Source organism: Pholis gunnellus (genome assembly GCF_910591455.1).
Source record: "Pholis gunnellus genome assembly, chromosome: 1".
Lineage (NCBI taxonomy): Eukaryota > Metazoa > Chordata > Actinopteri > Perciformes > Pholidae > Pholis > Pholis gunnellus.
In genome coordinates, this window is record NC_136528.1 from 26204052 (window position 1) to 26228697 (window position 24646).

The following is a 24646-nucleotide window of genomic DNA, read 5'->3' on the forward strand; positions in this document are numbered from 1 at the left end:
ACATAGGGAAATGATGAGTGTTATTTTTGCCCCGGTGAGTCATCAGCATCCCACCGTATTTCAAGGTCACAAAATACTCGGGAAAGGCGGTGATTGTTACGGCCATATTAGTCACCTCAGTTTCTCATGATATAGTCAGTCAGCTAGATTGATGTGTTATTACGGCCGGGCCCTCCACAGTCTGAGGAGAGGAGTGTTTTGTCTACTCCATCATTATTAAGCAGGTTAGAAAAAAATGGAGAGCCCTTGTGCCTGAGTGTATGAGTCGTCGCAGCCTCACAGGGATGCATTGACAGTTTTTGTTATGCGAAACATGATGGATATGTCCTGTTTCAAGCTGATAAATAACAATGGCCTCTGGCCCCTTTTAGCAGAATGTACTCAATATCAGCAGTTGATGCTTTTCTCAACATATCCTGTGCTGGAAAACATTTGTAGTCATGAAAGGAATCGGATACAACTATCAAACCATCTGTCATTGTTTACTCATTATGTGCTCCTTGGCTCTAAGGCTAATTTAATATATCTGGTCTTTTAATGTGCTTCAACCTCTTTTTTTTCTTTATCTTTTGTTTTATTCAGAACGCAGGCTACCTGAAGAAGACTACATCATATTGGTTGACAGTCTTAATGAGGCAGAATTCCATAAACCAGACTATGGGGACACCATCGCCACTTTCATTACCAAAATAATCTCCAAATTTCCTCTCTGGCTGAAGTTGGTGGTCACAGTCAGGACGGGCCTGGTGGTGAGTGAGATTCTGAATATGATTACAACACCTGTCTCAAAGGGTTGGGCCACCCAAATTACAATGAACATATTTTCTTACTCCACACAGTCTCCACCCCAATTTGATGGAGGTTGCTGGAGTGGTGTGTGTGGTTCTGACATCATTGAAATAAACAATTCAACAGCATAGTTTTCCTCATGCCTGCTTTCCTTTAGGTGCCCTGGTTTAAAATAAAAACTAAACCAAAATAAACAGGTGAGGTTAATTGCCGACCGTGAAACTGGCTGTAGATGTGACTGTGTGAATTGTTGTCTATATTTGTTAGGCGACCCATCCAAGATGTACTTGTTTATATAAGAACTAAGATGGCACACATTCATTTGAATTCAAATTGCTCACCCAGCTCATAACCCAAAAATATGTTGGCACTTTAAAAATTAACAATGCAAATACTAATAAACCTTTTGATTTGCAGTTTCAGGTTTCCTGTCAAACATTTCTCAGACCGCTCTTTTATAACTGTGGTCTACGGGGAAACATTGTCTTTTGGGGCACGAGGGATTTCTCTGGGGCAAATTGTTGGCAACAAATTAGCTTTTTTCATTTTAGGGTCTCCAAGGCTAAAATATAAACCAAAAGAACCCACACTAACTAAAAAACTCCATTATTCTACTGAATCAAACAAAAAGACAATACTAATCTCCCTAACTAGCAACAAAGCAGGAGAAGCAAAAATAAACTGCAGAGAAACCCTTCATGACTTCCTTAATAAGCCACCAAGACCAACAAAGGCCCAAGGTTTAAAAGAGCTGTGTCAAAGTGCTATGAATGAAAACGGTTTCAGCCGTTAAAGTCAACAGCAGCGACAGACAGCTCAACGGACAAGAGGACAGGAGCACTGGTTCTGGGAGAAGGTATACAGCTCCATGGATTGTTGAATTAGATTCAGGTGTGGGTGATCAGGCAATGAGCGAGGCAAGAGGCAATCCTGAAACAGAGAGAGACAGAGAGAGAACGAGATAGCTCTCTTCCAACAAGAGGCCAGAGGAAAACACAGTATATTTGTCACATTACTAGTAAAATGTCTCATAAGACACAATCACCTAACAAGTACATTTCTTTGAGGTATAGCGACTTGTTCTCAGACAATGCATCTTAAATATCTTGTTCGTGAAAAAATACCACTATGGCTGGAGTACAACCTCTTGTTATGACTCATAACACTTCCTAACACTGGTGAAATATAGCTCAAACCGAGTTACCCTGCTAATTTCAAGTTCTCCTTTTATCTGTAAAGCCCTAAATATTACGTTGTATTTCAAGAAATCTTACTTTTTACTCTTTTAAAATAATTACAGACAAAAACCTCTTACTTATTTTTCAAGAGACCGTTTTCCAGTGCAGCACTAAGCAGAGCCTTTATGCCTAATGAGCACCAGACACTTTATAGGATGTAAGCAGAAATCCTACAATCTGGACAAATATAACTATATCGACAGCTAGATACCACTAGATTTAAGTAAAGTGAGAAAAATGAATTTTTATTTTGGAAGAACCAAGGCTTTAAGTTTCCCCTTACCTCGCATTACCCAAATCACAGAGGTATTCTCAATGCCTTCTTCTTTTGTCTTAGCTCACTGTGTAAATTGTTGTACTTTTACTGCCATGGTATAGACATTGCGGCTTTTGGCATCGTCAATCTCTTTAGTCTGATGTATTTTCTCAATCCGGTTGGTAATCCCTCCAAACAGCGGACGCATCTGTCCAATGCCAAAGCCAGGCCTCCAAATGCTGCACGGATTACGCCTTGAATGGATGGTAATACTACTAGTAGTCTGCTGGGAGTCTGGAGCTTGACAACCAGCCAGCCGGTTACATAATTTTATTAGTGTTGGGGAATACACAAAACACATTTGGGGTCATTTTCTTTATGATACATTTGAAGTCAGCAAACATTAACTACCGAAATGTAAAGATGAAGAGCGCAGCTATGATCCCATCCTCCACAACATTGCCAGAGCGAAATATTTGATGACTGAAGTGTTGGTTTGGGTGTTTACCGTGGTAGCACACTATAGCCAACTTTAATCAAATCAAATGTAATTTCCCCAACAACAAAATTGTGGCCAGTAAAATACTGAGTGGCTAGTAACAAAAAAGTTAAGGTCAACCCCAGCTCCCAGTATCCCTGATTCCTGATTGGATCATCATTCTCTCTTTCCCTTTTTCACCAGCCATTTCACAGGAGCTCTTGTATAACAACAACCTGGCTATTTCACAAGCGGATGACAAAGGGTTAAGTGGATCGGAGTCCACGACAACAGGTCAATTACTTGTCGTCGACCAAAATGTCATTCTTCGTTAATGAGGAACTGAGCTGCAATAACATGGATTTTCATAGCTGGTTTTGGCCGGTGTTGAGCAGTTGAGGATGGCAAGAGAGGAGATGAAATGTGACTCTGAGAGATGCTTGTGAGCAATGTTGGAGCTTGAGTCATTGTCACACTATTTACTGTACTGTATCCCATGGCTCTGCGTGAGTCAGAGGCAGCAGCATCTGAGGATTGGGTCCTGGTTTTAGTGCTTTTTAATTTCTCCTGAGCTAATGCTCCAAAGACATGCAGCCTATTATTCCTTAAATATTGAGGTGTTTTTGCCTGCGTGTGGTGTCTGTTTTAACCAACAAGCACCCATAATCAATCTGTTGTCTTCTCCTGCAGGAAATCACGACACTCCTTCCCTTCTCTGGCATCTCTCTGGACATCCTGCCAGACAGCAGCGATCTTGGAGCCGATCTGAGTGACTACATCCATCACCGGGTCAGCAGCAGCAGCCAGGTCGCCGCCAACGTCACCACGCCGACAGGCTCGGCACCTGATCAGCTGCTTCTCAGCAAGTTCAGCAGCCATCTGTCAACACGGAGCCACGGCTCCATCCTCTACCTTCAGCTGACCCTGGATCTGTTCCACAAGGGGCACCTGGCTCTGAAAGGAGGAAATTACCTGGTGGTGCCTGTGTCCCTGTCAGAGGTCAGATATGTAGAGCATTGATTACCAACAGGCAAGGGGTATTTGTATCCAACTTGAAATAGTTAATGTTTGCTAAAAGTAATGCTACGTTGTTGAACCACAGATGTGTAGTAATGTGTGTTTCATTGAGTTTTTAGTTCACTTACTTTGTAAACTACAGTGTTGTATCCTCAAGAGCTAAAACGACACATTTTACCTTAAGTATATTTTTGGACTCAGCCCCCCCTTCTCCTCCTCCTCTTCCTCACTTGGTCAAGTTCACAGTCTAACACTTAACACTTGTCAGTCATCCCGGTGAGCTGACTGCCGTGAAATGGCATCTCGCCTGAGGCTGAAGCAATCAATGCCCATAAAATCCCCACACAAGGTACCCAGGTGACAGCAATTGTTCAGATATGTGTTCCTCAAAAAACGAGAACATTTGTACTCACGCGCCATTCAGATCAATAAAAGATAGAAAATGACAGGATCAAAGGCTTAATCAAAGAGCCAGAAATAGTCCACAATCACTACAGTAAATGACAGGCGCATTTTAATATTACATAATCATCAGCGTAAAATAGGACAACAGATGAGCAAGTGTTGTTATACACGCAAAGGCCTAGAAATATGATTGAATGATTGGATAATGGATGTGAAAAAACATGCATAAAGGTGTGCTAAAGATGTGTAGGCCCAGGTAGTGGGCAGTTACAGTTAAATACGACAGCTTGATATAATAATGATATCGATAAATTAGTAGAATTAACTATTTAATGTAGTTGCAAAGATTAACTATCCCAATTCACCAGACTTATTATGACGTGTCAGGAATGCTTACACCAATGATTTTCAACAGGACGTGTATACTGCACATTCAGCTCTTGAACTGCTTTTGCTATAAAAACTATATTGCTATATTGCTATAATGTACATGTTTACCTTCAGGATGTTGCACATGAGCGTCCAACAATGTTGCTAATACCCTAAAAGATCCAAGTCCCACGATACCCGAGTATCTAGGAGATCAACTCAAATCGTTCTGGAATGTTGGAAGCTAATATCCTGGTTAGCTTGTGGATAGTTTAATTAGACCGGCTATTGTAAGATTATACCAGGCAACCATGACCGCCCACGCACATCATTAACCTTATGACCATCTTTTAGGTGTACCTGCTGATGTGTCGCGTGAGTTTTCCGGACAAAGAGGCCTTTGAACGGGTACTTCCGGTGCTCAATGTGGCACTGGCGTCTCTGCACCCACTGACTGATGAACAAATGTTCAGGGCGCTGAATGCAGGCAGTGTGAGGGGGGAGCTGGAGTGGAAGGACTTCCAGCTGAGATTAGACAGCCTGGCTGGATTCATGGTAAGACTCTTGATATGACTGCATGGAACGGAAAATAATGATTCAAGAGTTGGTTTCAAAGGTTTGAATGTTGGTGTTTTGTTTTGCTATGAAGTACATCATTTTCCTCTTACATCTAGGGATTTAGAGATAGTTTAGGAGGACTGACAGTATATATGATGATCACATTTTAAGATATTTTCTGTATCATTTGTGCTCGTAGGTGAGACGCAGGGACGGCACACGGATGCTGTGTCATCCCTCCTTCAGAGAGTGGCTGGTTTGGAGAGCAGATGGAGAGAGCAGTGACTTTATCTGTGACCCAAGGTGAGACTTAGAGTCAAAGGTCATCAGAAGATTCTTGAGATGCATTTACTTTATTAAGTCAGTTGTGAATACACCTCGAAGAAGGTAAATAAATAAATACTATATGTCTACAGGAGTGGCCACGCTCTCCTGGCCTTCATGTTCTCCAGACAGGAGGGCAAGTTGAACCGGCAGCAGACTATGGAAATGGGACACCACATCCTCAAGGCTCACATATTCAAGGTAAAAGGAACTGGGATGCTGTGTATATTACTAGTTATGTAGTTTATAAGTGATTGTACCTCAACCCATCTGAATCACATCGATTCCCAAAGGATTCACGTAAACAAGATCCTGCACTTTACTGTGTGCTATTGCATAGAGACACACTAAGACACAGGCAAACAAGAGTGAACCCCTGTCCCTACCACAACCCACACACATTAGCACTGCTCAGATCCATGAAACCCCCATGGCCCAGCGAATATTGTTCTGTTTGCATGCATGGCTTGCACTTTGTGAATACTGCGTTACTCCTGGGACACAATTCAAATTCTGCACCACAGATCTCATCTGAGCAAGCTTAATCTCTCTCTTCCTCTATCGCTCCCTCTCTATCTGTGTCTCTTTCACACACTCACAGGGTCTGAGTAAGAAGACAGGTGTGTCCTCCACCGTTCTTCAGGCAATGTGGGTGAACTGCAGCACAGACAGTCTGTCCGCTGCACTGGCCTCCCTGAGGAACCTATACACGCCTAACATCAAGGTGACATACGTGTGCTCTAAATTTTGAAAAAAGTACCCAAATATACCTGATATACGGAGATGCACTATTCATTTATTTTTTTCATCCTACAGGTAAGTCGTCTGTTGATGCTGGGTGGAGCTAGCGTGACCTGGTGTACAGAGGTGGTAGGACATGCCCCCATTCTGGCCGTCCACGCACACCTGGGGCATGTGGAGATGGTAGCCCTGCTGTTAGAAATGAGTGCTCCCGTAGATAGGACCACTGACAGCGGCATGACGCCCCTCTGTCTGGCCGCCGCCGCAGGACACGTCGACATCGTCAGCCTGCTCTGCAAGAAAGGGGCCAAGGTCAGTGTCACAGGCAAAGAGGAGGAGACACACGTGTGGGTCTGGAGGGCGTGACCGGCACGATTACCGTGGATAAATCCGATTTCCATCTGTGACAGAATACTCTGTCTCTCAGTTCCTTTACACCGGTGGTATCCTGAACAGTCCTGGTTTTATAGCCACTGCAGTCTCAGGATCTATTCTGGGAGACAGATGACATAAACAGGCCTGATCTAGGCCAGCATACCGGCCAGGACCAGTGTTGTAAGTCCTGTCCTGTGTTCCCCTTTATGCCAGGTGGGCCATGCTGATAAGAGTAGCCAGTGTGCGCTGGTCCATGCTGCTCTGAAAGGCCATGCTGAAATCATCAACATCTTGCTGGGCCAAGATTGGGGAGCAGAGATCCCCACTGACCCACAGCAGCACCACAGCAATGAGACTGTGACTGGGAAAGCACAGGCAGCACAGCAGGCACTTACAGCCACAGCTAGTGTGGGACACACACAGGTACGTATCAGATCAAGGTCCTCTTGACAAAACACTCTGCTGAAATTCATTTTTTTATGTAGAGCATGGTACCTGTCCTTGCTTGACGTAGAGGATTTATTAGATGCACTTTGCTGTGGTCAAGGTCTGTGAGTGCTTTGGTTTACTTTCTGCACAGCAAGCCAGCAATACAGAGGACTGATAAATTGTGTTTTTCTGCAGGTGGTGAAGAGCTTGCTGGACTTGAAAGATGAACAGCTGGCAGTGCAGATGGACGCTCACGACTCTCTCTGGGGAGAAACGGGTGCATTTCTCCTATCAGTCAGATAAATGTAGCTTTCTCGCCTCTTTCTGTCCATCAGTGTGGATCTGGAGTCATGCTCAAGGATGCTTTAGGGTTGCATTTTAGGCCCAGGCTAGCATTCTGTGCAATACATAAATATGAAATAGACAACTTACCTTGATATGGATGCACAATGAGCTCTTTGAATGGAGCTGCAGGATCTCAGCTTAATTTTTTTAGTATTGTGAGAATTATCTGGTTGACATCAAAAAAATGATTCAATTGTAAATACTTTTTTTTTGTTATTGGCTGAAATGGAGCATCACATTTATCACCTAGAATATCTTGTCCAGCCACATTTTTAGCATCTAAAAAGCCGGTTTTATTCAATTGTAATACTTTTACCTTTATCACAGATGCGATAGTGCAGCCTGCAGAATTGTGTTAGGTTCATTTCCTGAAAGCTTGTCGGATGAAGCCTGCATCTCTGACTACAGCACCATTAGAATATAATTCTATTACACAGTCCCCTCCAGTGCTGGGATAGAAAACGTGAGAGCATGAAATACCCTCTGAAACATTCACGTTTTCATGTGCTAGGGCGTCGTTTTAGGTTTCTGTTTAATGTTAGAATCCTTTGATTACAGTCCATGTGCACGGATAAAATGATCAGTCGAGGATACAAGTCTGATTACTTACCCAGGGATTTGCACTTCTTCAGGGATTACAATCATCTAAGACAGTAGTGCATACAGTGTATTGCATCTTTTGAATATTCTTTTTAATAAGGAATATAATATTTGCTTTTTCAGTTTGCATATTTAAAGCAGCAGCTTCACTAACCATGCTACTATTTGTGCAGCTGCGTGTCTTTTTGTCTTTGTCTCATATTCGACAATAACTTATCTTTAAAGGCTGTGATATACAATCGATTTGTTCACTGAAGCATGTGGTCACATGAAACATGGTGTCATTTATCAAGGGTACTTGTAGGTTAGAGAATGGCATCAATACCTTGCTTCTATCCCCAGGTGCTCAATTAGCTGAAGGACTCGCGTACTAAAAAATAGCACTGGCTGGTTAAGGAGGGTCCAAGTGAACTAGTGTGTAGAGTTTATGGTTGGAGACATTGTTTGCTTTTGTTGTTGAAGACGAGGAACAAGAAAGAGTGTGCAGCTGTCTTTGAGCAATTTTGATCTCTAGTACTTGTTACTGTAGATTTGTATTAAAACAGAAAAATACAACACCTGTGTTAGAATCAAACACATTATGTAAATATCCAACCCTGTTTCTCTCTCTCTCTGTCTCTCACCCCTGCTTCTACCGAAATGTGTCAATTACATATTCATCTCCGCCTCGTTGTCTCATCTCTATGCCGACCCTCTGTCAGTGCTGAGCGCGGCAGCAGGAAGAGGGAGGACGGAGGTGTGCGCGTTCCTGCTGGAGCGGGGGGCAGGGCTGGAGATTCCCAACCGCAGGGGGATGGCCCCGCTGCTTAGTGCCACCAAGCACGGGCACACACAGGTGAGGCGGAGTCTGGTCACTGGCACCGGATGTTCGTCATTTCACAAGTTCTGCCTTTTTTTCCCCCATAACACTTTTTCTGTCCTGCTCCAGATTGTAGAGTTGCTGCTGAAGCAAGATGCAGATATCAACGTCAGTGAGAAGCAGGGTCGCACTGCACTGATGCTGGCAGCCTCCGAGGGCCACCTGAGCACTGTTGAACTCCTGCTGACAAAGGGTGCGAGTCCCCACCTTCCAAACTAAAATCTTATGATATATTTTAATGACTGTATATGAACTGAAGAACATTATTTGCTTTGTCTGCGGACCCAGGTGCCTCTCTGTCCTCTGCTGATCAGGAGGGGCTGACTGCACTTAGCTGGGCTTGTCTGAAGGGCCAGAAAGATGTGGTGCAGCTTCTGGCAGAGGCCGGCGCAGACCTGAACCAACCGGACAGACAGGGAAGGACTCCTCTTGACCTCGCTGCCCTCGCCGGGGATGCAGATACAGTGGGTTTCATGTTGTTGTTTGGATGACGTCATGTGGATAATGGGTCTGTCTTTATTTGAAATACTTGTATTTGCATTTACTTGTAAATATTTCCCACCCAAAGGATGCATTTTCTTCTCTCACTGCGGTAGGGATGCAACTTTCAGACCTTGGTGAAGAAGTGTGTACCTGACTATACGTTGCAAAGCATAAAAGCTGTTAAAAGATGATTAGCAATACATAATGGTCCACACTCGCAAAAACATAGCTATTTTAGACAAATGAAATAAATTCTAAAATAATTAAGATGATAATAATTTCCCCTGCAAAACAGGACGTCAATTTGCAATCACAGTTCATGTGGAGTTTAAAAAACTCATTTCCATGTGAGCATTTTGACTCTCTCATTCATGTAATCTAACGATCAGCAGGAGAGTAATCAAAACTATCTGATCAAAGGGTATAGAGTTGCAGACAGTTTTGTTGCTAATGCAGTGATGCATAATGAGTGTAATCAACCAAATTATTGAAATACCTAACAATCTTTCCATTGCTAGAATCTTAGATTTAAAGGGACTAATAAAATGTTGTTGTTATTCTGTGCACGGCCAGGTGCATTGCCTGGTGGAACTTGGAGCGGTGCTGGAGAGAGGCGACAACAACAGTACCAGAGGTTCAGACCGGCCGACTGGCTGCCAGAACCCGGCTCTGGTGGCCTCGCTGCTTAAGAAAGGATCCAAGATGGGTATAAAACACCATGCTTACCATAACAGCCCTACAGTAAATCCCACCTCCAGGAATTCTATCGTCAACACAAAATGTTCCAGAAACCATTCGTTATTTTACGACACAGTTAAACAGCTCCTTTAACTGCACTACGGCCTCTAAAATGAGCATAACGCTGAATCAACACCTCTCTGGCTAAACTCAGTGTACTTATATTTGTATCTCACTTCAACCAATCAATGAAGACCATGATAGATTTGTTTGATGTGCTATATTTTAGCTCCTGCACGCTCTTCGTTTATATTTGCCTATTTAACTTCCATGCAGTATTTTGCTCCTCTCTATTCTGCTGTTTTACATCCACTTCTCTAACCCCCTCTTCACCTCTGTCTTTTGTCCATCCTCGGTCGCTCTGCTTCATCAACCGAAAGGCTACAAAACGGCTCCGCACGATCGATCAGGTACACGATTTATGCAAGGCACAAAGTAAAAGAGACCAGGCGAGACAGATATTAGAAAGATACATATTTGTACCCCTCCATTAGGTCACGCTACGTGGGCTATGGCTTCTTCCAAACCAGACATTCTCCTCATCCTGCTGCAGAAGCTGATGGAGGAGGGGAACATGCTTTACAAGGTGTGTTACGGGGAATGTTGTAGACCGTGTGTTGGTGAGGATGCGGCAGACCCTGCAGCCTTTTATTTGAATAGACTTCAAACGAGGTGTTTGTGGATTGGTTGTCAGAAATTGTCTCCTCCTCTCCTCTCTGTCCGATTCTTTCTCCCCCTCTTCCTGTGTGTTTCCAAGAAGGGACGAATGAAGGAGGCAGGCCAGCGTTATCAGTATGCCCTGAGGAAGCTACCGCGTGAGGGGCAAGGAGAGGAGCTGAAAGGGTTCAAAGACCTGCGGGTCTCCCTCTATCTAAACCTTTCCCGCTGCCGCAGGAAATCCAATGTAAGGCCCACAGCTGTAACGAACTGCTCATGCACTATTTAACACCGGCATGTTTATTAGAAGCTGAGGGGATGGCAGGAGGGCTGGCAAGGCAAGCTAGATGGTTCCTTAAGATATATAATTTATTTGTATCAACATTAAAAGATAATGTCAGCACCGGTATGGCTCACTGTAGAAATACCTCCACTATTCAGGTCTAATTTCAGGTCTCCCTGGTAAACAGAATGTACGTGTAAGACCTGGAAGCAGGTGGTGACATAATGAATAACTGGGTGCTGTTAGTGTGGAGATAGATGTGTGTGGCCTGCAGCCAGGTTGGGAACCCACCCTGGTGACGACAGACGTCCTAACAGACTGTGTAAAAATGCCATCCTTAGGGTCACTGTGGCCGATGAATAATGGAGCAGATAATGCGATGTGATAAGGTCACTCTCCCTGGCAGACCAGCTAGCGCACTCTCTTTCCCTGTTATTTACAGTGGATGTGCGAGTGGGCCGGCTACATCCTCATATTATATCAGAATGCAGCCAGTAAGGGGCCAGCAGAGAGACTACATGATACCATCATTAAACATTCAGCAGCAATGTTCACAATCCCACATTCAAGGCTGCCATTTTGACCTCACTCTCAAGGACACAATCACAATGTGCTCGTGTCATTAAAAAGTCACCTGAGAGTGATGATGAGAGCAGTAACGAGCCGGTAGAAAAACAAGCACCTCTCCGTCTGTTTCTCTTTCTGCTCCTGGTCAATAAAAATTATTGCAGCAAAACTTCTGTTTCATTAAAACGGGCTTCGATCTTTAGAACCATATTGAAGATGCAAACACAAACACTATTTTTATTGGAATGGCCTCAGATGTAGATGTAGCCACCAAAAAAAACCACAGCTAATCCTACTTTGGGTTTGTTCGATATTGTGCTGCATCTAATACTTGAATTGAAATTCAAATACTAAATGCACTTTTTCTATCTGAAAACACAGGATTTTGGGATAGCTGAGGAGTTTGCAACAAAAGCCCTGGAACTCAAACCCAGGTCTTATGAAGCGTTTTATGCCAGAGCACGTGCCAAGAGGAGTAGCAGGTACAACCATATTGAATATGCTATTATTTCAAACAGTATCATTTTGCTTCAATGGAAAGTAATTCTTGCGAGAATCAGCAATTCCCTGGGATGCTACGTCTCTGTAAATTAAGTACTTTTTAAAGTTCCTTTGTTCATTTTCTCTGTCCTCCCCAGGCAGTTTGCTGCAGCGCTGGCAGACCTCCACGAAGCAGCACGACTCTCCCCGTCCAACCGGGAGATCCGGCGCCTGCTGGTTCGGGTAGAGGAGGAATGCAAACATCATCAGAAGGCATCCAGCAACAACATGGCACAGGGTTACAACAGGGACCCCCACTCCCACCACCATCAGGCCACAGAGGAGGAGGCCGACAGCTATTCCCAGGGAAGTCTAGAGAGGCAAGTCCCCGCGGAGCAGACCGATGCAGAGAAGGAGGAGGAAGAGGGAGAGGAAGGTGAGGAGCCGAGCCTGCAGTGTGGGAAAAGTCCAGAATTTTGGCCCATGAATCCGTACGCTCCAAACAGGACTCTCCCTGGAGGTGCGGCCTTTGGCTTAGCAGACCAATGTTACCCTCAAGAGGAATATGTGCAGAACCAACTTTTTGTGGACTTGCCCGAGCCTGTTCCTGCGATCAACAGGCAGACCCAGAACCAGGGACTCAGCAGGACTCATCACCACTGCCACTCCCTCCAGTCAGGGAGCAGAGTTGGGGGCAGGCCTCTCTCTCTGTGCGGCCCCTCCAGCCCTCTGCCAGGCAGACATATCTCCACCTCCCTGAGGCCTGCACCGGTGCTTGGTATTGACATCGGCCATGGATTAGCCAACGAACACTCTGGACACAGTCCCACTGAGCTCTATCACCCCATGTCCCCCAACAGCTCCTCCCCACCTGGGCCTCTCCACATGTACCAACCACGCTCCTCCAGCTTCTCCAGGGGCTCTGACAGACTCTCCACCCACTCTGTGGCTCTGGATGGCCTGGCTCTCGCTCTGGGCTCTGGTATGGAGGTCAGGAGGGAGGGCGGTGGAGGAGGAGGGACAGCAGGCTCAAGGGGCTCCAGCTCCAGTCAGGCCTCCAGCGGGAACCTGTCGGACGGCAGCAGGCAGCAGGTGCCGGACGCCCCGTGCCCCATCAAGAGCAGCGGTAGCTTCAAGACAAAGCCGGAGCTAAAGCCCCGACCTTTCATGGGAGTAATGGACAAATCGGTGCGAGTCCAGGGCCAGCAGACCTCTGGCCTGAGCCGACAGGGGCAGGGAGGGGGGCTGGAGAGTTTCAGTATGTCAGTAATAGAGTTTCAGGGGTTGAACAATGAGTTCAAACGCGCTTCATTCCAGGAGCAGCTCTCTGGATGTCAGGCAAACAGCCAGCAGCAAGGTCGGGAGTTTGGAGAGCGGCTCCACCAGCGAGAGGCCAGAGGCACGGCGTCCTCCCAGCTACGCTTCCCCGACGGGCGGCACAGACAGGCGAGCTTAACGAGAGACAACCCTGCTCTGCATATGGCTCCCATCAAACCCAAGCGCTCGTTTATAGAGTCCAACGTCTGATTATCAAAGCACAGACACAGGCTGTTTTCAACAAACTACGTCCCAAATAAGGTAGCAAGGGAGACTGCTTTGAGAACAGCTCCCTTCCCTGAGCCTGTTTTGTAGAGTTATGCTGCTGCACTGCATTTACAATCTAGAACCAGTGTTCAACTCAGGCTACTATGCTTTTGCTTACATGTCTACAGCTACACTAGTGTATTCAAGAAAAACCAGATATACCTTAAGTAGGGATTTAAAAAAAGTAGTATATTGTCTCAACTTTTAATTTATTATAACAAATATAAAAAGTCAGAGAAAGCTTTGTGCACGAAAATATTAAAAAAAAAAAAAAAAATCATGCTATTAGTTGCTGGATATGACCATTTCTATCGTCAAGTGTCTTTTAAAAAACATTTATATTTGTACGGTCTACACTATATTTGCAGATTATATATTTCCCTGTGAGTGGTTATCTGTCAGCATTACAGGCTTCAAAAGAAATTGCTTTGTGTGCTTGAGATTCTTTTTCTTGGTACATTTGATAAAGAAAATGGAGCTGTACAGTTGTTCTTGTCATGATCTAATATTGAATTGATTGCTTCAAGATTCACAGTATGTTATTTATTTTTGCATAGCAGAGAGCATATTCATAAAAAGTGTTTATTGGTTTATTGGGATACAGAGAGAGCGAGCATTTACACGAGCAACAATCAAGGATAGAAATTCTTAAGAGACTTTGTACACCGCTGTATGTCCATAGTTGTCATATACCCTTTTTAGAATCATCTATGGATTACAAAATGTTACCACATTATTATTGTGGTAAAATAAAATATCAATGGAGGACTACATTTCTACATCTACTTTTTTCACAGTGTGATCCATAAAATGTGGCCTAAGCTTCAGAGTGTGTATGGATGGATAAAAGGTTTATAGTACAAGCATCTCAACAGACAATTAATCACATCAAAATAAACCGCTTGCAAAAAAATGTGGACATTGCAAATTCTCAGTATGGCGGAAATATCTTCATTGATTTCATTAAATGCTGAACGTTAGCTTGCACAGGAGAGTAAACGCTAAACTACTTTGGCCAAGCACCGGTCCCACAGGGTTTGTAACAAGCAAGGTCCTGCAATGACAATCTAAGGAGCACACATATATGTAATGCTTACCTGCAGTTAGTGCAAATAGTGTTTTAAGTAAGGTAACCAACATTACTCATTTTTAATTGGTGTTCCCGGACCAACTGCAAATCAACACCTCTGTGTGTAGCTCTATGTAGCTTTCAGACACTCACCGCTCATTGTTTTCTGGTTATTCAATCAAAGAAAGGTAACAATTAATATAAAATACACTTAAGGCCTCCAAATCAATGTTTGTTTTGTGTCATTTTAAAGCTATATGTTTAGCTTTGTTTCGAAATATATTTTTTATAAATACAACTCATTTTAAGAAACTAATTTGCCTGTTTAAAGGTAAGGCTTATCAAAATGTTAGTCATGTACACTTTGTTTTTATTTATCTTTTCATAAATCAGGAGCAGACCGTGTTTAATTTTTTGTTATTTTTATGTGATTTCTATACAGAACTCATGTTTTTATATTGATTAACAAACCAGTAAACTGGTCATTATCAGCCAAGACAAACCACTCGCCCTAATAGCTGATGGAGGCATTGACACATCATCACTTTTTAAAGTTGATATCAACTTATTAACACATGTTGCCACCTGCTGAATCCAATAGTCACTCTATAGTCACTCTCTTTCCGCTCTGTTTTTGGTCTCTACCATCTCCTGAGGGAAATATCTGGCTCTTAAACTGATACAAATGCTCTTCAGTTTCGCTGAACATTATGAGAGAGTGAACCAAAACAGGAAACTTGCAGACCAGAAAGCAAAAATTACCTTTAAACTTGCTGTAAAGCTTTGTTATTATAATCATTATGATCATAACCGCTTTAAAGTTGCGTGCACTCCCCTGGGATGCTCATATCGCTCTGTATCTACTTAATGAAATGTTATGGCCATTAAAACTTAATAAACTGAAAGTACATTTCGATTTGTTGCTACAATTCTGCTCCCCAGTGGTTTGAAATGGCAGCTTTACAAATGAATGCAAACAAAGAAGCTGCCACAGTGTGCACATGCCTCATTTGGAACCAAATCATTTGCACCCATCCCTGAAATGCAGTGGTTTCTGTCTACTTTAGGGAAATATTTGGGGGCACTGTGGGTCAAAAGTCTTTTTAGATGCTAGTGGTTGGTCTTCCAGCGGCCAATAGCCATCTTCAGGGTGTGATTAGGGGTGAGCAGAGTCGTCAGTAAAGGGAGGTTGGTCATGGGGCTGGAGCGGTTCTTAGTGTTGATCCAGCTATCGATGGCCTCTCTCTCATACGAGTAGCCATCTGTTGGCAAATGTCCACAGTTTATTCATGAAGTTTGGAGTCTCATGCGTTGACTCTGTGGTGTCATTACATGTAAATCGTATTAAGTGGGAAAGGTCTTACCGGCAGCAATGACTGGTTCCCTCATCAGCTCTCTGGTGATCGGACACAAGAACTCATCAGGAATGCCTGAACACACTGAATCACTCTTCAGCTGCTCCACCTTCCTGAGGAGTTTACTGCGCAGGCCTACTGACTCTATACACACACGCACGCACACGCACACGCACACGCACACGCACACGCACACGCACACGCACACACACACACACACACACACACACGAGAATAAGGAAATGAGTCAGAAGAGAAAACCGACCGGTCAAGACTGTGTGTGCTCTCATTAAAATAGAAACCACAGGAGCCTTAAGAGGAAAAAAACACTAACATAAACATTAATATCAATATCACGGTTTTGTGCATTTATTGTTCTTGCGCTTAACACTTTTCAGTCTTGGATGGCAAATGTGAGCGTGGGTGAGCGAGAACATGGTGGGAGCGAATCATGTCTGCTGAATGTCTGTCTGTCCAATTCAAAGTTGAACACTAAGCAGGCACTCAAGCGCATTTTCATTTGAATACTGTTGTTTTGGTAACACGGTGTTGCAGAACTTGACTGCCGGAGAAATTAGAAACCTTTATAAAAATTTAGAAAAGAATGATCTCATCAAATAAAAAAGTTGAACTGCAGCTAAACACAAAGCACTTTGTATTCTCCCTGATAATCTGACTGGTACGCTTTGTTTCATTTTGTGATGCTGCCTCTTTAGAAGAAAAGCACATTTATTGATTTCACTCCCACCTTTGAAAAATATGCCTGTTTCTCAGTCTTTCATTGCAGTCGATAAAGATGTTGCTACTCAAGGCTGTTCTCCAAGTTAGTTCTGCTAAGAAGGTGGGATTCATGCAACGCTACTAGAAACAGAACAATGTGAACACAAGCTGTCACAGCACTGGAGCTGTGTAAACTGAGGAGTGATTGACAGTCACTGTGGGATGGAAATGACGGCATGGAAATACAACAAACATTTGCTGACAACTACATGACGAATACTGGCCTAGCTGGTAGACTGACATTCACAGCATAGCACTCCTACTTGAGGCTTGGGGTTCCAAAATTTGTAAAAAAGAAAAAAGAAAAAAGCCAGATAAAGTCTGATAAGCTAAAACTTCCTCATTTCAGACATACTTGGAAAAAAACAAGAAGCCCTCATGATATTAGGTGTAAATCCAAACCTAAAGGGAAATACTGTTTTGGGGATTGGGTTATGTAACTGATGAAGTGCTCCAGATTAAAGTCAATACCCATAAGACTGGGTTTATATTCTTACATTGGGGGCAGAAGCGAGCATTAGGACTATGACAGAAGGAGAGGCTGTTGAAGCGGCATTGCACCCGCTGTGCGATGTACGTCTTCCTCACCTATGTGCAGCTCTGACGCCAGTGTTTCCTTGGTGAGAATGAGAAGCTCTGTCCCATCTATGTTGTTGGCCCTGAATTTGTCCACCAAGCCCTCGAGGCCTTCCTCCACCAGCCACGCGGACACATCCCCCTCCGACCAATCGGCCACCAGCAGCTTGGATCGACCCGCTGAGGTTCTCTCTGAGAGGGGGAGTCAATGCGAAACACTCAGTCCTTGTCCGCTGTAGCGACTTTTGAAATGCTCTCCATGCAACACTCTCCTAGAATCATGCTGACTAATTATTGATCGGGGGGGCGGGCGGGGCGCTTGTGCCTAGCGCGTCTTGTGTACAGAGAGGTATCAATGAATGTCTGGAGGGTTCATTGATATTTTCATTGACACAAGATGAAACTAAAAGCTGAAAAAGAGCTTGTTTATTATCCATTCCCAATTATGACAACATTATTTTATTGTTTTATGCACATATTGCATGATGTCTCATTTATGGATTTCTACTGATTACAGGCACCCCAGTGTTAGGCACTGTACAGAAAGGAATCTATTTTCTTGCTTCCTACCTTCACTTGATGTCAGATCAGACCCGTCTAGGACACACACAAAGGAATAAGGGACCGTAAACATGAGCAATGCGATGCAATCTTTCAGCAAACTTGAGACTGAAGAGGGATTAAGGAAAAGAAAGCCCTCTTGTATATAACACCTGTGTCTTTCAACGCAAGATGAAACCAGTTTATTACATGACATCTAAACACAGGGACAAAAATAATAGCTAAGCAACTCTGCTTAAGATTCAAGTAGGAATGTACATTTGAAATTGTAAAACCAGCTCCTCTCATTCAAGTGTAAGAATGTATTAACATTTAAAATGTAAAAATAAAACTAACCAGGTAATGACTTCCCGCCTTTCCATTGGACACAAGTTCAATAAAGGAGAAAGACAAAAAAAAAATAGATACACGACAAAACAAATCATCAAAATATAGATGTTAGTCTATTGGAGTGATTGTGTGTGTAGGTGTGTGTGTGAGATTGTGTGTGTTTTTCCCACCACGGTCACTGCACCCATCCTCCAGCCTCCAGATGTTTACGGTCTTATCCATAGATCCTGTAGCGATAAGTGGTGAAGTTGGAGAGAAGCAACAAGCCGTCACGTATCTGCAACAGAGGACAGTAATCAGCTGAACGTTAACAATGAGGTGTAACTTTCTCTGTATAATGACAGAAAAAATGACCAAAAGGACTAGAATTGTTTCCATAGACAATTATCAATCAAAGGAAATATCTTAGTCCTAATGTCTAATCTAAAATTGAACAAGTCTGTCTGCATGTCCTTCTTTGCACTAGTATCAGTTAAAAAGTCTTGAGAGGAAACCGAAGCGGGAAATGGAAAACTTGGGAGGCAGATTTTTGAAAGCACATAAAACCTGTAAAAGTAAGTTGCAAGGAGCAACTTTAAAGATAATAGGGATTCTGTGAGCATCTGATCCTCAAGCAGGTATATTCAAAGCATTCAGAAACTGAAGCCAAAACCCCAAAATCTTCGTCCTGAGCCTCACAGCAGCTGAGGCTGCAGTTCGGCTTGTACAGGGTTAAAAAGTGGGTACTAAGGTTCAATACCAGACCTAAATATGTGCAGAATATGCAAAGGCTCTCCATCAGAGGGCCAATTCAGTGATGCTTACCACATAAAAGGCTGCACTAAAGATCTAAATAAGGATTAAAATGACATTTTCAGGAGATTCACGGAAGTCAAAGCAGCGTTAATGAGGACAATCTCTCCGAGACTTAAGCTGGATTGCTCAAAAATGTGATCCACAAAAGCCAGTTGACTTCAATCAATGTCTTTAAAAACCTCCAATGAGAACTTGGAGTAAAGGAACCCAACACTGTTATATTATCACTTGGTCTAAAGTCAAATGAGTTTCCTGGAGGCATTTCGTCAAGTTGTGATTTACTTTTCTTTTTTTTTTGCCATTTATCCACTTTTCTCTCAACTTGCCTGATCTACTTCCACTTCAGATAGTGGTTTTCCAAAAGGACTTACATTTGCCCCGCTGAAAGGAAGTGAGCTTTTTGCCTTTCATTCACAGGTGGCTGGGTGGACTTAAATAGCTTGTAAGTGTGATCATACAGCTGTGTCTTATGTGTACTTGTATGTGTCGAGGAAGAGACGCAGCGACAGCAGACCTACCCTTTTCCTACAAATGATAAATGCATGTTTTGTGACCACACTGGGTTATAATATATCAAAGGGTGCTGCTTTCTCTACAAGTGAGATATTGTTGTAAACGAGTGGTCAAATGTCGAAATCTGACTTTTACTTCTGATGTTTTATATAACTGAACAATTTGTGGCATCAATACCTAATAAAACCAGTTTGGAAATATCTCAATGTGACGTCTCATCATATTTGTCAATTTATCTTAAAAAACTAAATAATTCCAGAAATGCATTGCAAAGCATCTTGCAGTGGATTTTCCCCAGAAATATGTTTATCAAAAACAGACATGTGAGCATACATGTTTAATTTAGTGTTATAAGATGAGAGAGAAATGAATGTATTTATCCTGGGACTTCATGCTTATATTCAATGTGAAAATCCACTCAAGAAAACTTAAGTGAGTGTTTACCTCTCGTGCTGGTTCAGTGTGTAAAGCAAAACTGCATTCTTCTGCAAACAGACAAAACAATATACAAACATTGTGTTGTGAATGGAGTCGTTTATAACATAACCTGGTACTACCTAGTAAATGAATAAAATGAGAGGAACTTACAGCATCATAGACTGTGACAGTTTTGTCCACAGAGCTGAAGGAAAAAAAGACAAAAGTGTAACTATGTGAGCAATATTTTAAATAACAACAATGACTATCTTGTGCATCATGTTCAGGTCCACATTCACTCATTGAGGAATAAAGCAATCTATGTCTCCCTTCAGTGGTTCCACTGTAGTATTGCACTCCTATAGTTGTGTCAGCGGTGGCCTGCTGTTAAATCCAGGCAAATAATCTATATTGTACATCAATCTCTTGATCCTAAATAGATCCAGACATGAATATTGATCCATTCAAGATCAAGAGGTTGAAATTCCAGCAGTCAGAAATGATCAGAATGTGTCTGTTAAAGGCCCATCAAATACAATTTTGTGTATAATTTACTCAACTGCTGACCATTTCTCAAAATGTATACCAAAATATTTTAGATGTTTTATTATATTCAAGGTAGCCATTGGTTGAAAATGTATTTGAAACTTGAAGTAGACAATACTTCAGCATTCTGTCTGCTTGTTTTGTTAATATTGTGTGATATTGTTTGCACAGGGCCAGACTGAAAATATTGGCTAAAATCAGTTTAAAAACCAGCTTTGGAAAATGGTTGTCAGAAATGTATTAAGTATATATAATCTGTATTCAGAGGCTAAAACATCCAAAGTCACCAATATGCTTCACTAAGCCTCTTAAAGATCCTACCCAGACACAAGCAGCTGCCCATCTGAGGAGTAGGCACAGGAGAGGACCGGGGCCGACTGGCCAGTTAACGTGTGCAGGAGCTGCATCTTATAGACTACGAGAGAGAGAAACAACAGCTATAGTTACACACACACACACACACACACACACAGGCCATATTACAGGTGGTGGAGAAAGTCATCACAAAATGAGTCACTAATAACAGAAAGGAAATAGAAGGGGAGCTGTTAAATGGAGAAATTAGAGAAAATGCAATATGCTAAATCTGTGCACACATTAGCAGCATGAACAACTCTGGCAGATACTCTGGGTTACTTTTAAATAAAATGTAGTTGTATTTGGCAGCACCAGTGATTTCGTCTTGAAATACTGATGCTGATATACGGTGAACAAAAACACTTTTGATTTTGCTCCTTTTTTTTCAACAAGCTCAAATAAAAGATGCGCACAAAAGGCTGGTTTCACTCATAATGTGTGCACATAATACATTTAAATCTGTGTTAGTGGCACTCCTTTGCCAAGATAATCCAGCTACCTGACAGGTGTGGCATATCAAGATGCAGATGAAACAGCTCACTAACAAGGATTTTAACAAATTTGTGGACACATTTTTGAGAGAAATTAACCTTTTGTGTGCATAGAAAAAGTCTTAGATCTTTTATTTCAACTTAGGAAAAATGTGAGCAAAAAGCAACAAAAGCGTTGCGATATTTCCGTTAAAACCAGCTACACAAATGAAGGCTTGTGCCTCTGAGGGCTGTAATCAGAGTTGATACAGAAACTGCACACATCAATATTCAGCAAGGTTTACAATCTGAGCTGATCGGAGGTTGAAGCTACGACTGAAACGATCACACCAGCTAGAGAGAAATCCTCCGTTATGCAAAGATGGGTAAAGATATGTCCCTCTACCTCCAGAGATGAACTTGTTAATGGTCCAGATCTTCAGGAGACTGTCTTGCCCACAGGACGCCAGACGAAACTGCACGACTTGACCGCCTAAAAAGACAAAAACAAACAAATAATACTGTGTGATACCAAACAAGTCACAGACTACATTCAATCTGTCACACACAACAATCAGTGTGTGGATGTTGTTGTCCCTCACAGGGAAATTAGACGACAAACCTGATGGATGTCAATATAGCCGTAGTGTCCCCTCCAATATTACCATCTTCATCTTCTATAAAGGGATTTGGTATAAGAATGTAACAGTATGTACTGTAACTAGGAGACACATATATTTTAATTGAAACCCAACTGATATTATCAGCCAAAACTGGCTTATTAGAGATGTAGGGATATCAGTATATGTTGGCAGATATGAATAAGGAAATTGCCACATTTTATAGGTCATTTCCTTAATCATAGTTTAATATTAGCATATTTATAGTTATAAATATGAATTTAATTTCCAGTAAATAACTGGACAAAATAAAATGTTAACGTGCCTCATATTGAGTTTCATATTTGATAAAACGTTTCATTAATATCATATCATGCCTCTGTACATATCTTATTTGAGGGATTCTGGCCAAAAATACTACAGTTTATAAGAAAAGAAAAAGGTGTATTTTATGATATCTTTACTCCCAAATGTTGCCAGAAACACCAGACTAAGCCGTGTGTGTCACAGAGTAGAATATAAACACGCAGCAATGGGCGTCACCACTGAGGATGCTGGGAGCGAAGGTGCAGCAGGTGACCCCCAGGTCGTGGGCGTTTTTCTCCGCATGGAGCTGGTTCATGTCCAGGTCCCACAGACGCAGATCTCCGTAGTTGGAGCCGGTCATGAACACCTGACTGCAGGGGCTGAAGGAGCAGGCTACCATTGTCGTGTCGCTCACTGCTCCGGTCCTTCACAAACACAACCGACAAGCAGCTGCATCAGCAGGCACATCTTTTATTGCCATTGTTCAAAGATAGTAACACATGGGACTGGTTGCTGGCAGGAAAGTGCTAATATTATGTCATGCAACTGCAAACAGTGGTGTGAGGAGAGTTGTTAGCACTGAGGGTTCAGCTCTCTTTGTCGAGCTATGAGAGAGACTTGTACTATGTTGTACATCTGTATGAATGGGCCTGCAATTACCAATGTATCTTCATTATCATTTAATCTGCTGAATGCTTTTTCCAATGAATCTATGAATTATTAAGTCCATAAAATGTCAAAACATAGTGAATTAGAAAATTAAACCCACGCAAATTAATTTTCTGTTGATCTATACAAATGTAAGCCAGTGTCAAATGTACCTGCGCAGCTGTTTGGAGGGGAAATCCCACAGAGCCAAAGTGCCATCGGATGCTCCAGAAACCAGGTGGGCAGAGTCAGGAGAGAGCGCGCAGATCCTCACTGGACTACGACCAGGATGCTCCAGCACGGCCTCGATGTCACCCGTGACGGTGGACCAAACCATTGTGGTGGCGTCGGTCGAACATGAGGCCAAGAACTGTCCGCAGGCGCTGAAGCAACAGCAGTGGACGCCGTATCCGTGTCCTGTCAGCGGTGAGAAGGGCAGCTCGGAGAAGTCGCGGGTGTTGTATATCCGGAGGGTTTTGTCCCCGGAGCATGTGGCAAACAGATTGCCAGAGAAGGCACACCAGTTGACATCATCTCGATGGTCTTGTAAAGTGCAAATCAGAGATGTCATTTGTAGAGCCGGTCCTGAAGTTCACACAGAGAGGAATGAGAGAAGTCAAAAATATGCAGAAGGGCCCATTTAAATGATAATACATGATGCACTAATGTGTACATCACTTTAATGTTGTATTAGCATCATATATACTTGATACAAGCAACTATTATTTCAGAGTCATGTACATATTATTATATATTACTGGATTTAATTATCGATGATTTAATGTGTACATTGCTTGAATATGGCAGCTGGTAAAGGGCTAGTTTAAACTACAATAAACACTACTATAGCTTGTGAATTTATTTTAGGCTAAAGATGAATACATCATAGTTCATTTATATAAATATCATAGAAAAGTGGTGGTGTAAAGAGTGCAATGCACCCTTTTGAAATGCAGTAGAGTACAAGCATAAAGCAGCAGAAAAGGGGAAGACACAAGGAAAGTACAATTATCTCAAAATTGCACTTAAATGTAACGTTACTTAGTTACTTTCCACCTCTGTAAACGCCCCTTTTTCTACCACAGGGACTATGAACCTTTTGAGGAACTCACTGCTCGGCTCTTTATTGAACACACCAGGAAACAATACAAATACAAATCGTTATCCTTGTTTTGTTTGGCTGTCAAACCACCGCACCAACAGACCAAGAACAACCAGCAGACAAAAGACAGGAAACCCACAGGGACGCTGTTGCTGTGGAGACTGTGGCTAACGTTTAAGCTAACATCTCAAGCTAACAGCTGCAGCACAGCCGAGAGGCAACTTCATGTTATAAAGTCAAGTATTATTCAGAAGCAGGAAACAAACTGTGACAATAAACATCCCAACAAGCAAACTCAGACGGCTAATGACTCTAATAGAAACGTAAGATACGTCGAACTACAGCAGCGTACCGTACCTGTCTCCGTCCTGTTGTCCCTTCAGTTCAATGTTTACTTCCTCATCGAACAGCTGACCGTGACGTGATGCCAGTTACGTCACCCAGAAGTCAGGACAAAGTGGTGAGTACGTTTGAGTATTTCCATTATCTGCTAATTGTACTCCACTAAAATTAGGACATATTTTACGTCTTCCACTGCATTTATTGATCATGTGTGTTACTAGTTACTTTGCAGATAATAATACAAATATAATCAACAAATAAAATATGACGTATTAAAACAAAGG

The 24646-nt window shown here is 42.6% G+C and overlaps 2 protein-coding genes across 4 annotated transcripts in view; one reads left to right on the forward strand and one right to left on the reverse strand.

Moving 5' to 3' along the window:
* The window catches only part of LOC306696173 (protein TANC1-like), a gene marked incomplete at both ends in the record, with an annotated part of 31288 nt that extends 17770 nt beyond the window's left edge, over positions 1-13518 (forward strand). Inside the window, 18 exons of the mRNA XM_079159722.1 lie at positions 583-749; positions 3452-3760; positions 4907-5107; positions 5310-5413; positions 5527-5635; positions 6036-6158; positions 6251-6487; positions 6764-6973; positions 7175-7256; positions 8626-8759; positions 8853-8976; positions 9072-9247; positions 9840-9972; positions 10385-10414; positions 10499-10590; positions 10762-10908; positions 11893-11993; positions 12150-13518. Of these exons, the coding sequence (XP_079015848.1) occupies positions 583-749; positions 3452-3760; positions 4907-5107; positions 5310-5413; positions 5527-5635; positions 6036-6158; positions 6251-6487; positions 6764-6973; positions 7175-7256; positions 8626-8759; positions 8853-8976; positions 9072-9247; positions 9840-9972; positions 10385-10414; positions 10499-10590; positions 10762-10908; positions 11893-11993; positions 12150-13518 (3848 nt within the window). The remainder of the gene's footprint in view (positions 1-582; positions 750-3451; positions 3761-4906; positions 5108-5309; positions 5414-5526; positions 5636-6035; positions 6159-6250; positions 6488-6763; positions 6974-7174; positions 7257-8625; positions 8760-8852; positions 8977-9071; positions 9248-9839; positions 9973-10384; positions 10415-10498; positions 10591-10761; positions 10909-11892; positions 11994-12149) is intronic.
* Positions 13519-13847: 329 nt separating this feature from the next.
* On the reverse strand, positions 13848-24425 carry wdsub1 (WD repeat, sterile alpha motif and U-box domain containing 1). 3 transcript variants are annotated; one of them, XM_079163742.1, is made up of 13 exons: positions 24378-24425; positions 23092-23503; positions 22508-22695; positions 21751-21837; positions 20839-20932; positions 20143-20176; positions 19999-20039; positions 18417-18523; positions 18253-18270; positions 17926-17952; positions 17368-17547; positions 16009-16143; positions 13848-15906 (listed from the first exon to the last, which is right to left on the reverse strand). In XM_079163742.1, exons 2-13 carry the CDS (start codon positions 23487-23489, stop codon positions 15755-15757), a joined length of 1461 nt encoding a protein of 486 aa, XP_079019868.1. In that variant the 5' UTR covers positions 23490-23503; positions 24378-24425; the 3' UTR covers positions 13848-15754. The 3 variants fall into 3 exon arrangements, with proteins under 3 accessions (XP_079019868.1, XP_079019869.1, XP_079019870.1); XM_079163743.1 differs by lacking the exon at positions 18253-18270; XM_079163744.1 differs by lacking the exons at positions 17926-17952; positions 18253-18270 and having other exon boundaries at positions 13849-15906.
* Positions 24426-24646: the final 221 nt, after the last annotated feature.

What these genes read in the sequence shown, in the direction of transcription:
- wdsub1 (XM_079163742.1), bottom strand. Translation starts at nt 23,489, where the DNA reads ATGACATCTCTGATTTGCACTTTACAAGACCATCGAGATGATGTCAAC. An exon ending in CTGTCACAGTCTATGATGCT is followed by an intron (nt 20,040 to 20,142) that starts GTAAGTTCCTCT and finishes GTCTGTTTGCAG; the next exon opens with AAGAATGCAGTTTTGCTTTA. An exon ending in ACACTGAACCAGCACGAGAG is followed by an intron (nt 18,524 to 19,998) that starts GTAAACACTCAC and finishes CCTCTGTTGCAG; the next exon opens with ATACGTGACGGCTTGTTGCT.